The sequence below is a fragment of the Procambarus clarkii genome, chromosome 33 (assembly GCF_040958095.1).
Source record: "Procambarus clarkii isolate CNS0578487 chromosome 33, FALCON_Pclarkii_2.0, whole genome shotgun sequence".
Taxonomy (NCBI): domain Eukaryota; kingdom Metazoa; phylum Arthropoda; class Malacostraca; order Decapoda; family Cambaridae; genus Procambarus; species Procambarus clarkii.
In genome coordinates, this window is record NC_091182.1 from 4657434 (window position 1) to 4670487 (window position 13054).

The 13054-nt window shown below is 47.2% G+C and overlaps 1 protein-coding gene across 1 annotated transcript; it reads left to right on the plus strand.

Moving 5' to 3' along the window:
• The first annotated feature begins 4222 nt into the window (after positions 1-4222).
• LOC138370669 (uncharacterized) lies at positions 4223-6631 on the plus strand. The gene has a single exon (XM_069335289.1). It carries the CDS (start codon positions 4223-4225, stop codon positions 6629-6631), a length of 2409 nt encoding a protein of 802 aa, XP_069191390.1.
• Positions 6632-13054: the final 6423 nt, after the last annotated feature.

Here is a 13054-nt window from a genome sequence, read left to right on the forward strand (position 1 = left end):
GGTTCAGCCTAGCTTCGAGGCGTCGAGCCGGCTAGAGCCTGGCCCTGGAGCCGAGCACCACTCTGCGCCTAAGTCAGGTAACACTACCCAGAACGAATCGGAGGAGTGACCCCAAGTCTCTCAGGGCGACGACGCATAGAAAACGGAGTCTCCACCCACCACTACCCAGCCGGAAGTGAGCTGTCAAGGTGTGTGTGACAGCTCGTGCACAGTGCACCATCGAGCTGGTAAAATGGTGGGGTGTATTTTGCTTCCAGTGAAATAAACCCTTAGTGGGAGGTTGATGTCAGGGGACATATTTTCCCTGCTCTCTCGTGCACTGAATTAAGTAAGAAATTGCATAGTGCACCAGTGATGTGCACCGTGATTCAACTTTCTGGATATAACTTTTCCACAGTCGTGTTGGGTGTCGTTGGACAGCCCATGACAATTGCTAGCCATTGATGTCATTCTGATCGCTGTATCAGGTCTGTGAAGGAAATTACAGGAGGGAGTTGATTTCAGGGAAATTTTTGTACAAGTCAAGTGTAGAGAGGGAGGTATGGGGGGTTAACGGCCGTAGACCACCCCCCCCCTATCACGTGTCCTACCTCGTGAGAGAGGGGGTAGCGTCATGGGGCAGGTATGCCATTGGCTGAGGCTCTGGGGCCTCAGAAATGCTGAACCGTGATTGGCCAAGACGCTGAGGGGTACTGCATTGTACCCCAGGCATGATATTGGCGGGAAAGACATTCTTACCTAGGACGTTGCTGCCTGAGGACAGGACATTTCCCGTGCTAGGCCAAGCATCGGGAAATACCGCCTGCAACGTTACTAAAGTCACGCCTACATCTTGCTATCTTTCCGTGTGCCGTGCGTAAGAATCCGGTAATCGGAAAGGGGCTTGTATCGAGCCGTGAGAACTTGTCATCTAGCCGCGTAATTGTGGGACGCCATCTTAGAGGAACTGGACTGAGTGAGGTGTAGTTTATTATCGGGCTACAAAAGCGACATCCGCCGTCGATCGTATCTGTGCTTGAAGATACTGCTGTGAGACGTGCTAGAAAAGGTTTCAGTGTTATGAGAGAAACCTTAAATGTTATAATTCTGAGGAACAGTGAAGGACTCTCTCGGGTCTCGTGTACCGTGTAACACCGTGTACCGTCGTATCCTGGGGTACCGTGTCAAGTGGAAGGGGCGTGGTACCGCATTCCTGCTGTTGTGCGCACCCTGGCTTGCCTAAGCCGGTGTGTCTGCGCCATCCTGGTCTCTGTGTGTGTAGAGCTAACCCCGTGGTCTAGGACCCTGTGCTCCACCTGACCACGTGTAGGAAGTGAGGACGCCTACGTCATCATCCAGCAGCAGCAGTGGGAGTGTGGTCATCATCCAGCAGCAGCAGTGGGAGTGTGATTGACGTGTATGTGTGAGTGAAAGAGCGGGGCCCCACATGATTGATGTAAGTACACTGTTTCCGTTTGGGTAATAAAACTCTGAAGCTGGGTTCGCCCCCAGTGTTCCGTCTGGCTTTTGTCCCTGGGACCACCTGGGGAGGTGAATGGGAATTGGAGACGTGTGAGTCTACCCTGTTTGTCATCAAGTTGAGGATTGGGCCCAACTGTGATTTATGACGTGTGTGAAGACACCTAGTGACACATTCAGAGGTAGAGTAAAGTGAGTTATTTACTTCTATATTTTTTTCTATGTGCCGTGTATGTATTCGCTGTAATTTGATTCCCTTTTTCAGCAGTGAAAAGTGGTAACAGGGAGATTTCCCTTGGTTATATATTTTACTGTTGTTTTGTGGTAAAGTGTGAATTATTGGTGGATAATTTACTGGGGGAAGTCATTTACAAGTTTTGCCGTGAGTGGCAAGGATGTACTGTGTTGTACTGTGATGTACTGTGTTGTACTGTGTGTGTAAACCGTAGACAAGTTTGACCTTGGTGGAAGGCGTTGTGTACTGTGAAGGATTCCGTGAGAATTAAAGTCAGTTAACGTCACCGAGGGTCACGATTTACTTAACGAGGTCACTTGTTCGTTGAACATTGTTGTGATTAACGTAGGGACGTGTATAGGCAACAGTCACAGTGAAGTTCACGCAGTGGAGGAATTGTCAAGTGAAGACTAACGTAGTGTTAACGATTTAACGAGCTGTCGTTAATTGAGTGATTAACGTAAGGGGTTGACGGTCTGTTATGATCGGAGTCAATTGCGCTGTAATTAAGCTGTTGTAATTCGTTGGACTGATCAGCTCTGTCTGCGGACAGAGTGATTAAGCACTCGTAGCTAATTAGAGAGAATTAGTAATCGCCACTTAGTGAATTCACCAGGTGTTGATGTTGTTGTTTACACGGAGTATTGGAACATTGTGTGTGGTACAGTAGTCTACCCTCGTTAAGGTAATCTTGTCGTAAGACCGGAAGTGAACTGTCAGTTGAGAGACAGTAGGCTTTGTCAATACTCGTCTGAATTAATAGGCTGTTGAATTCAGTAATTAATTGGGAATTACTCACCGAATGCTTGACTTTCAAGTTGATGTAATTAATTGATTTACGAGTTATTGATGCCATTTAAGTGTCGTTGAGACACGTGTGTGTTAACGTAATTGTTTAAATTCAATTAGAGTAACTTTTGTTTTGATTGTCCTGAGAGACAAGTGTTAACGTAAGATTTTTTTTATAAGGGGTTATCATTCTTGGATTAACTGCCTTGTTACTTGGTACCTCGTTGTGGGCAGCGAGCGCCAGTCAAGTTTTTGTGATTATAGTATTGGTCACCGTGAAGCCGTGACAATATTGATTGCAAGCTTGCGTCACCAGTGGGCGCCACTTTGTTCAGTTAGTGTCATTGTTCAGTCAGCGACGACGGGATAAGGAGACCGTGGGTCCATCAGGCTGTTGATTAGCTGTACTTTAATGTGTCACTGGAGTGACAGTAAAGTAACGTAAATTCAATGTGTAGTAGTTTTAGTCTTGTTTTGTGAATAAATTGTTTTGTTTAGAAACGGTCGTTTACGTCAAACCTTCCAATATTACTGCCCCACATTTCATGTTCTGCAATGCTTTGCCTGCTTATGTTCATATCAAGTCTGTATCTAAAGCTCGAGTCCATTGCACAGCACCACACTTCTATAAATAAGAAGTGAGAATCCGTCGGCTACCCTTTATTAGTTTGTTAACTAGGAGGAGCCAGCGACCTAAGTGACAGGTGTTACCCGAGTGGTTTCGCCTGGCGGTTTGTTCCCGCGGTCCTATGATCTTAGGCTTTAAGATTAAATATCTGCCACTGGCAGCTCTTGCTGTTTAAGGTCTGCCTCTCTTGCGAGGTAGTTGCGATTAACGTAACATCAATAGGACTTAATTCTTTTGATAACCTGTCAAAGAAAAAATCTCACAGATCTGGCGCCCAACGTGGGGCTGTGTCACTTGGGTTCGAACCCATGCACGGACTTTTGATCATTAAAGAAAAAAGTCTCAAATTGCAGAACATTGTGGAACAGTATTGTTGGGGGTGTGTTATCACAGTTGTCACACGTAGGTATACACACCAACACACACTGTCAGTATGTCTGTGGATTACAGGAAAGAGTACGTGTATCTGTATGTGTCTGTCTATGGCAGGATGCCAGATGATGCGGGTAGTAAGACGGAGGGGGAATGCCGTCAGTACGTGATGGGACACAGGGCCCGGGTGGAGGAGATATGCCAGGCATGGGTCGGTCAGGAGGTGCCAGCACTCCGTGACACTAGGGACACGTCAGAGAGAGAAGCGTCACCTGAAAGGCTTAACGCTAGTTACGCTTCGGCGAACGAAACGCCGGGAAGTGATTTAGGGGATGAGGAAAATCCCCTAGCCGACTTTCGTGTAGTGGACGTGGTAGGAGGTGATAGAAGTAGTACGCCTCAGGATCTTAGTGGGAGGTCGCGCCCTCACCAAAGAATTCCAATAGAAACTTTCGTGGAAGGTAGAGTTGCATCAGCAGGTAGGTTGATGCAGGAATCGCCGGCCAGAATGGGGACTGTACAACCCCAGGCGGGATTCACTTTAGACATGCTGCGAGAACAAGCTAGGTTAATGGGTCTCTCAGCAGATGGGATGTCTAAGTTTGTGATGGAAATGTGGAATACCCATCAGGAGAGAGAGAACCGGTTGTAGATTGCAAAGGTGCAAGCCACAGCTGAAAAGGGAAGCCAAACCCAACCCACAGAGCCCGGCCCAGAGGGGCCAGTTGTTAAGATAAAAAATGCCTAATCTTATAGCTTTCGATGAGCAAGTGTATTCAATGGATGCATACATTGACCGCTTCGAACGCAGAGCAACGGAAGGGAAGTGGAGTAGGTCAACTTGGGCCCAAGCGCTAGCTTCATTGTTGAAGGGAAGGGCATTAAGTATATACCAGGGTTTGGGAACTCCCATGTGCAACGATTATGATGCCCTGAAGCGAGCCTTAATGAAAGGCTATGGCATTTCGGCCGATGGAATGATGAGGGCATTCCGTCAGATTAGAGTACGTCAAGGGGAAACGTACCGGGCCATGTTGCAGAGGCTGCAGTCGAGCCTCAAGCGCTATCTTGAGTTGAACAACGCCGTCGTTCCGGAAGACAACACGTTGTTTGAGCTGATGACTAGGGAACTGTTCTTGGAGGCAGTGGAATCTGCGCTCCGTGCTAAACTCAAAGAGAATGAGATAGTCTCTAATGAGGCTATGGCAGAATGTGCCGACAGGTGGGCTGAGGCACACAGACCTAGACAGGGAGGTTCATCTGAGAACCGACGTCGTGACCAAGCCTCAGGGAGCGGGGCTAGGCCTAAAGAGAGTAAGTCTAGAGTAAGCTATAAGCCACACAAGGTCAGTGGACCCCGCTGTTTTATTTGCGGCCAGCCAGGTCACAAGGCAGCACAGTGTAAGAAGAGCAAGCGTGCAGAAAAGGGGGGAACACACGCACAAATTGCTGGTCTGGGTGCCCACGAGGGAGGTGATCCTCTGGAGCACACCCTGGAGACTGCAAAAGGTTTAGTTAATGGTAAATGGACCAAGGTCTTTCGAGACAGGGGAGCTACTACTCATATGGTCCGAGAGAGCCTTGTCGAGCGTGGGAACGAGACAGGCAGAACCATTCATGTAAGATACCCTGATGGTAACCATAAAGACATGATCGAGGTATCCCTGACTGTTGACACACCATATGTCAAAGGTAAAATACGAGCGGTGAAATGCAAGAACGCTGTATACGGGTTGTTGTTGGGAAACGCCCCTGGAGTGTCAAATAGTAAGAGTCGGTCCTGTGGAAGTGACTCACAGAGAACGGGACTCACACCAGCTGGAGGTGACGTCACGTGCCAGTCAGCTGGTAGCCAAGCCATGGCTGCATCCCCGGCTAAGGAACAGAGGCAGCAGGCGCAAGGAAAACGGGGAAAGTCTGCTCCTTTCCGCCAACAGAAAACGGGAAGAAACTCAAGGAGGTGGGTGGGGGCTCGATCAGCTGATCCAGCCAGGTCCCGCCAACCCCGGGGGTGGGCAAGGGTCACCGCCTCAGAGGTAGATAAGAGGAGAGGGGGAAGACCCCTGGTGACTGAGGGTGTCACTGCTGCTCCCAGGGGGAACAAGGTTTTAGTAGCCGCGGTGACCACACGCGCAATGAGTGCGCAACCCACCAAAGTGGTCAAGCCGCTGAAACTACATTCTTTGAAAGGAGTAAGCGCTAAAGAATTCCAGGAAGCCCAAAGGAAAGACCCCACACTCAGGAAGATGAGAGAGCATGCCACAGAGGGTAGGGTCTTCACCATGAATAAGCGCAAGTATAAGTACTTGGAGGTTAAGGGTAAGCTAGTGCGCAGGGTGGAAACATCCCAGGACACTTGGGAACAATTACTGGTCCCCAAAGAGCATCGCCTAGCTGTGTTTACTCTCGGTCATGAGGGAGTAATGGGGGGTCACATGGGACATGCTAAGACCAGTGAACGAATTCAGTCATCGTTCTATTGGCCAGGGATGACTGGGGACGTACAGCGGTACACTCGGTCATGTGACGCCTGTCAACGCACCGCTGACAGAGGTAAGGTGCAGCCAGGGAAGCTGAAGCTTTTCCCCATCATTGATCAACCATTTAAGATGGTCAGTGTAGATATAATTGGCCCGATTGAGCCGAGGGCATCAGACGGCAGTAGATATATCCTGACCATGGTAGATCATGCTACTCGGTATCCAGAGGCGGCACCTTTGAAGAATATCGAGACCGTCACAGTGGCGGAAGCATTGGTTGGATTCTTCAGTCGCTTAGGTATACCGGAGAAGATACACAGCGACAGGGGGGCACAGTTCACTAGTGAGATGATGGCGGAAGTAGCTAGGCTACTCATGTTGCAGTCATCATTCACCACACCTTATCATGCTATGGGAAATGGGTTGGTGGAACGGTTTAATGGTACCCTAAAGAGAATGCTCAGGAAGATGTGCATAGAGCAACCCAAGGAGTGGCCAAGGTACATTAACCCGGTATTGTTTGCCTACAGGGAAGTACCCCAGGCAAGTACCCGGTTCTCACCGTTCGAGCTCCTGTATGGTCGCACAGTAAAGGGACCGCTGCATGTGTTGAAGAACCTATGGGAGGAGGAAGACTGTACCCCAGAAACCAAGACGACGTATGAGTAAGTCATAGATTTGAGGAACCGTCTAGAAGAGACGTGTAAGTTGGCCAGGGAGGAACTCGCCAAAACTAAAGAGTACCAGAAGAGCAGGTACAACCAGAAGGCCAGGGAGAGGAAGTTTAAGGTGGGAGATAAAGTACTCCTACTCCTCCCTACAAGCAGGAACAAGCTCCTGCTACAGTGGAAGGGACCCTTCACCATCACTGAGTGCAGTCACTCATTGACGTACGTCGTATGCGTAAGGGGGGTCAATAAGAAGTACCATGTTAACATGTTAAAACGCTATGAGGAACGCGATGATGCGTCATCAAGGTCGGAGGAGAGTGAAGATAGAGCCTCTCCGGGTAGTCCATCCCAGGGTGTTGCTAGTGTGTCCGGTATGACACAGACTGAAGCCGGAGCTGCAGAGCTTGGGGTTCAGCCTAGCTTCGAGGCGTCGAGCCGGCTAGAGCCTGGCCCTGGAGCCGAGCACCACTCTGCGCCTAAGTCAGGTAACACTACCCAGAACGAATCGGAGGAGTCACCCCAAGTCTCTCAGGGCGACGACGCATAGAAAACGGAGTCTCCACCCACCACTACCCAGCCGGAAGTGAGCTGTCAAGGTGTGTGTGACAGCTCGTGCACAGTGCACCATCGAGCTGGTAAAATGGTGGGGTGTATTTTGCTTCCAGTGAAATAAACCCTTAGTGGGAGGTTGATGTCAGGGGACATATTTTCCCTGCTCTCTCGTGCACTGAATTAAGTACGAAATTGCATAGTGCACCAGTGATGTGCACCGTGATTCAACTTTCTGGATATAACTTTTCCACAGTCGTGTTGGGTGTCGTTGGACAGCCCATGACAATTGCTAGCCATTGATGTCATTCTGATCGCTGTATCAGGTCTGTGAAGGAAATTACAGGAGGGAGTTGATTTCAGGGAAATTTTTGTACAAGTCAAGTGTAGAGAGGGAGGTATGGGGGGTTAACGGCCGTAGACCACCCCCCCTATCACGTGTCCACCTCGTGAGAGAGGGGGTAGCGTCATGGGGCAGGTATGCCATTGGCTGAGGCTCTGGGGCCTCAGAAATGCTGAACCGTGAATGGCCAAGACGCTGAGGGGTACTGCATTGTACCCCAGGCATGATATTGGCGGGAAAGACATTCTTACCTAGGACGTTGCTGCCCGAGGACAGGACATTTCCCGTGCTAGGCCAAGCATCGGGAAATACCGCCTGCAACGTTACTAAAGTCACGCCTACATCTTGCTATCTTTCCGTGTGCCGTGGGTAAGAATCCGGTAATCGGAAAGGGGCTTGTATCAAGCCGTGAGAACTTGTCATCTAGCCGCGTAATTGTGGGACGCCATCTTAGAGGAACTGGACTGAGTGAGGCGTAGTTTATTATCGGGCTACAAAAGCGACATCCGCCGTCGATCGTATCTGTGCTTGAAGATACTGCTGTGAGACGTGCTAGAAAAGGTTTCAGTGTTATGAGAGAAACCTTAAATGTTATAATTCTGAGGAACAGTGAAGGACTCTCTCGGGTCTCGTGTACCGTGTAACACCGTGTACCATCGTATCCTGGGGTACCGTGTCAAGTGGAAGGGGCGTGGTACCGCATTCCTGCTGTTGTGCGCACCCTGGCTTGCCTAAGCCGGTGTGTCTGCGCCATCCTGGTCTCTGTGTGTGTAGAGCTAACCCCGTGGTCTAGGACCCTGTGCTCCACCTGACCACGTGTAGGAAGTGAGGACGCCTACGTCATCATCCAGCAGCAGCAGTGGGAGTGTGATTGACGTGTATGTGTGAGTGAAAGAGCGGGGCCCCACATGATTGATGTAAGTACACTGTTTCCGTTTGGGTAATAAAACTCTGAAGCTGGGTTCGCCCCCAGTGTTCCGTCTGGCTTTTGTCCCTGGGACCACCTGGGGAGGTGAATGGAAATTGGAGACGTGTGAGTCTACCCTGTTTGTCATCAAGTTGAGGATTGGGCCCAACTGTGATTTATGACGTGTGTGAAGACACCTAGTGACACATTCAGAGGTAGAGTAAAGTGAGTTATTTACTTCTATATTTTTTTCTATGTGCCGTGTATGTATTCGCTGTAATTTGATTCCCTTTTTCAGCAGTGAAAAGTGGTAACAGGGAGATTTCCCTTGGTTATATATTTTACTGTTGTTTTGTGGTAAAGTGTGAATTATTGGTGGATAATTTACTGGGGGAAGTCATTTACAAGTTTTGCCGTGAGTGGCAAGGATGTACTGTGTTGTACTGTGATGTACTGTGTTGTACTGTGTGTGTAAACCGTAGACAAGTTTGACCTTGGTGGAAGGCGTTGTGTACTGTGAAGGATTCCGTGAGAATTAAAGTCAGTTAACGTCACCGGGGGTCACGATTTACTTAACGAGGTCACTTGTTCGTTGAACATTGTTGTGATTAACGTAGGGACGTGTATAGGCAACAGTCACAGTGAAGTTCACGCAGTGGAGGAATTGTCAAGTGAAGACTAACGTAGTGTTAACGATTTAACGAGCTGTCGTTAATTGAGTGATTAACGTAAGGGGTTGACGGTCTGTTATGATCGGAGTCAATTGCGCTGTAATTAAGCTGTTGTAATTCGTTGGACTGATCAGCTCTGTCTGCGGACAGAGTGATTAAGCACTCGTAGCTAATTAAAGAGAATTAGTAATCGCCACTTAGTGAATTCACCAGATGTTGATGTTGTTGTTTACACGGAGTATTGGAACATTGTGTGTGGTACAGTAGTCTACCCTCGTTAAGGTAATCTTGTCGTAAGACCGGAAGTGAACTGTCAGTTGAGAGACAGTAGGCTTTGTCAATACTCGTCTGAATTAATAGGCTGTTGTATTCAGTAATTAATTGGGAATTACTCACCGAATGCTTGACTTTCAAGTTGATGTAATTAATTGATTTACGAGTTATTGATGCCTTTTAAGTGTCGTTGAGACACGTGTGTGTTAACGTAATTGTTTAAATTCAATTAGAGTAACTTTTGTTTTGATTGTCGTTCCTCCTCCTCCAAATGGTGTCGTTCTGGGTGTGAGAGGGGGAAGGGCCACACTATGCGAGCTCCGCAGAAAACAATATATATCTAGGGATATTTCAGTAATACAGGAACTAAACACAGTCACATAACTTTTAAAGTGTGTCACAACATATTAAAAAGCATATCATAGTGATTACCATCCGACCGTTTGTGTTCAAGGAAAAATAAGTGAAACTCGTGTGTAGTCAATGCCTGCCCTCGTAGTGCCAGCAGGCCTTAGGCAATAGTTGCCAAGTCGTCAATAAATCACATCCCTTGCTATTGAAACATCAAGAAATCAATGCCCATAGTGCTAAGCTCTCTATGCAAAACGTGTGTCTATTATACAAAAATTAAGATAACATATTTTAACAACAAGTGAACAAATTATACACAAAATAAGTCCGTCGTGTGTATATAAACAAGGGCCATTTGGAGGTAGGCCCACCCCAGTTCCCACTGTGTGTGTGTGAATTCTTCCAAATAGTGTTACGCACTCAGGTAACTAGTGCCCAGGCACAGAAACTAGACGCCTCCACTGTAAGATAACAAGTGGGAAAATGCAAGTAATGTAATCTAACAAGTGAACAAAACAAATTAAGAGTGCGACATGTGGTAGCAACACTGCCAGTCCATACAGCCTCCTACCGGCCTATCTCAAGTTGGTAAACACCCACTGTCAACCCCCATTGGTCAACCCCCAACGGTCAACACCCACGGTCAAACCCCCAACGGTCAACACCCCACCTTGTAAGACCTTGGAAGACCATTACCACTGAACAGAAGTGTTCAACAAAAATGTCTTTGATAAAAACGTGCATAGAATGCAACATGAAGGTAGATTACCAATAGAGCTTTCAATGCAACTCTGTTCAGCAGCCATACACAAAAAATGTGCCAACATGACTAATAATTCAAGGAGAAATGGTCCCAGTGACCACTCTGTGTACTGGCTCTGCAAAAAGGATGATGTAACTTTTTTGAAGATGATGGAAATCCTGGATAAAACTCCCGCCGAAAACAGAGAATTACTAATTAATGCCTGCATAGCAATTTCTAATGTCTTCAAACAAACTGTACATGACACCAAGGTACAACCAGATGTGGCAAAGAGTTCGGTGGCAGCGGCGCCTGAGCAGAGCGGGAAGTCGGGGACGCCTGAGCAGAGCGGGGAGTCGGGGACGGCTGAGCAGAGCGGGGAGTCGGGGACGCCTGAGCAGAGCGGGGAGTCGGGGACGCCTGAGCAGAGCGGGGAGTCGGGGACACCTGAGCAGAGCGGGGAGTCAGGGACGCCTGAGCAGAGCGGGGAGTCGGGTACGCCTGAGCAGAGCAGGGAGTCGAGGACGCCTGAGCAGAGCAGGGAGTCGGGGATGCCTGAGCAGAGCGGGGAGTCGGGGATGCCTGAGCAGAGCGGGGAGTCGAGGAAGCCTGAGCAGAGTGGGGAGTCGGGGACGCCTGAGCAGAGCGGGGAGTCGTGGATGCCTGAGCAGAGCGCGGAGTCGGGGACTCCTGAGCAGACTGCGGTGTCAATGGCGCCGAAGCAAAGCGCGGTTGTTACGACCCTGGGTTCATCAGTGGAAACCAGATGTCAAATTGAGCTAAATAAACGACTTTATATTATTTGGAATGCTTGCCAATGTGTGTCTGTTCGTATCTTTCTTGCCAGACGTAAGACGAATCTTGTTTCTCACTGAGCATTTAAAGACTGAGCTTGTGGTTGATTATTAATTAATAAAATAGGCATCAGCTATGTTTACAAATTATTAGAAAGTATTAGTAAAGTAGATCTGAGTAAACTGGAGGAAGCTGAAACTGGAGACGCACCTCCTTCTCTGGCTGGCGTCGTGATGTAATGATCTCTGCATCCCTCTCCACTTCCTCCTGCTTCTCTCCCTTACCTTATTCTGTGTCTAGTTTACCAAGATAAGTAATGTGTTGTGTTCTCGTTTTCTGGCATAAGTGTGTTGTAATGTGTAGAGTATTAATGTGTATTAATTAATTAGGTGATCACTAGTGTTTATATTGCTAAGTTACTCTAAGGGGGTCCCAGTGGAACCACATGGGCTCCAGTAGTACCAGTAAGCTACCTAGAGTCCTTGCTAGTGTCCCTTGCCTAGTAGACTTTACCCTAGCTTGTGCTCATTGTAAAACCTTATATCCTGTTTATGTGGACCAAGGCTTTTAACGTAAGATAGTGTGGTAAAGTAATTATTGTTATTGTTGTGAATGTATATGGGGGGGGGGGGTTGTTAAGAGGGTTTAATAAATAAGTTAGTTTTAAAGGAGTATCCATTCTTCCCGTGTAGGAGATCAATGATCTACCTCTAGGCTGACATTGTCTTGTAGCCAATTAATTATCTCTGTTTATATTTTATTGGGGGCCGAGCCTTTATGATCTCCCATACTTGAGATACATCTTAATTCTAACTGCTGAACCTACTCCATAATACAAGCCCCACATATCAGACCACCAATCCTTAACAAGTGGTTGGCCTGACTGGGATGAACTGTAATTGTAAAAAATTTGATTTTTGAGTGCCAAAACTAAAAATTCTTGTTTTCCGCAGAATGGTTGTGTGTTAGCCTAGGGCCCAGCTCATCTAGCAAAGGATATATATTGCACTGACTGGACACCTAGCTGGATCCCTTCACGATTGAGGTAAGTGTGGCCATGTGTTAGGGGCCGTGCAAATTTTTGTTTTTTTTTCCAATTTTTATTTTTTAATTTTTTCTTTGGCTAGGAGCTAAATTAATTAGTGATGGAGGATAAAATGCAGGAACTGGCAAAGGATCCTTCAGTGGTAGAGATCAAGAAGCTTATCAAGTCTAATTTAATATTGTTAGGCAAGGAATTTGGCCTAGAGTTAAATGACGCGGATAAAAAGTGGACTTTGGTGAATGAAATATTACAACATTGCATGGATCAAGAACTATTGCCAGATGATACACCTTTATGCCAGCCTAGCCAAGCGATAAGTGCAGCTCATAGGGACAGAGAGATGGCTCAAGAGTTCAAATCAAATCAAATCAAAATCAAATCGAATGTTTATTTAGGTAAGGTACATACATACAAGAGATTTTACAATCTCTTTAATTGTACATAGTACAATTAATTGTACATAGTACAATTAATTGTACATAGTACAATTAATTGTACATAGTACTTACATAGTTAGCAAAAATAAGACTAGAGGAGCAAAGAATCAAAACCGAGAAGGCTACAATTTGAGCGAATACCACTGGACCACCACCTGCCGGAGATTCAAACCCTAGGCATTATGAGAAAAAGCATAACTTGACTGAATTTTCAGAGTCGGACCCTGAAAGGTTTTTCAACCATTTTCAGCCATGTCCATGAACTGGCCAAAGGAAGAGTGGGTGAAAATCCTACAGGGAAGACTTAA

Coding starts and splice junctions, on each gene's coding strand:
- LOC138370669 (XM_069335289.1), top strand. CDS start 4,223: ATGCCTAATCTTATAGCTTTCGATGAGCAAGTGTATTCAATGGATGCA.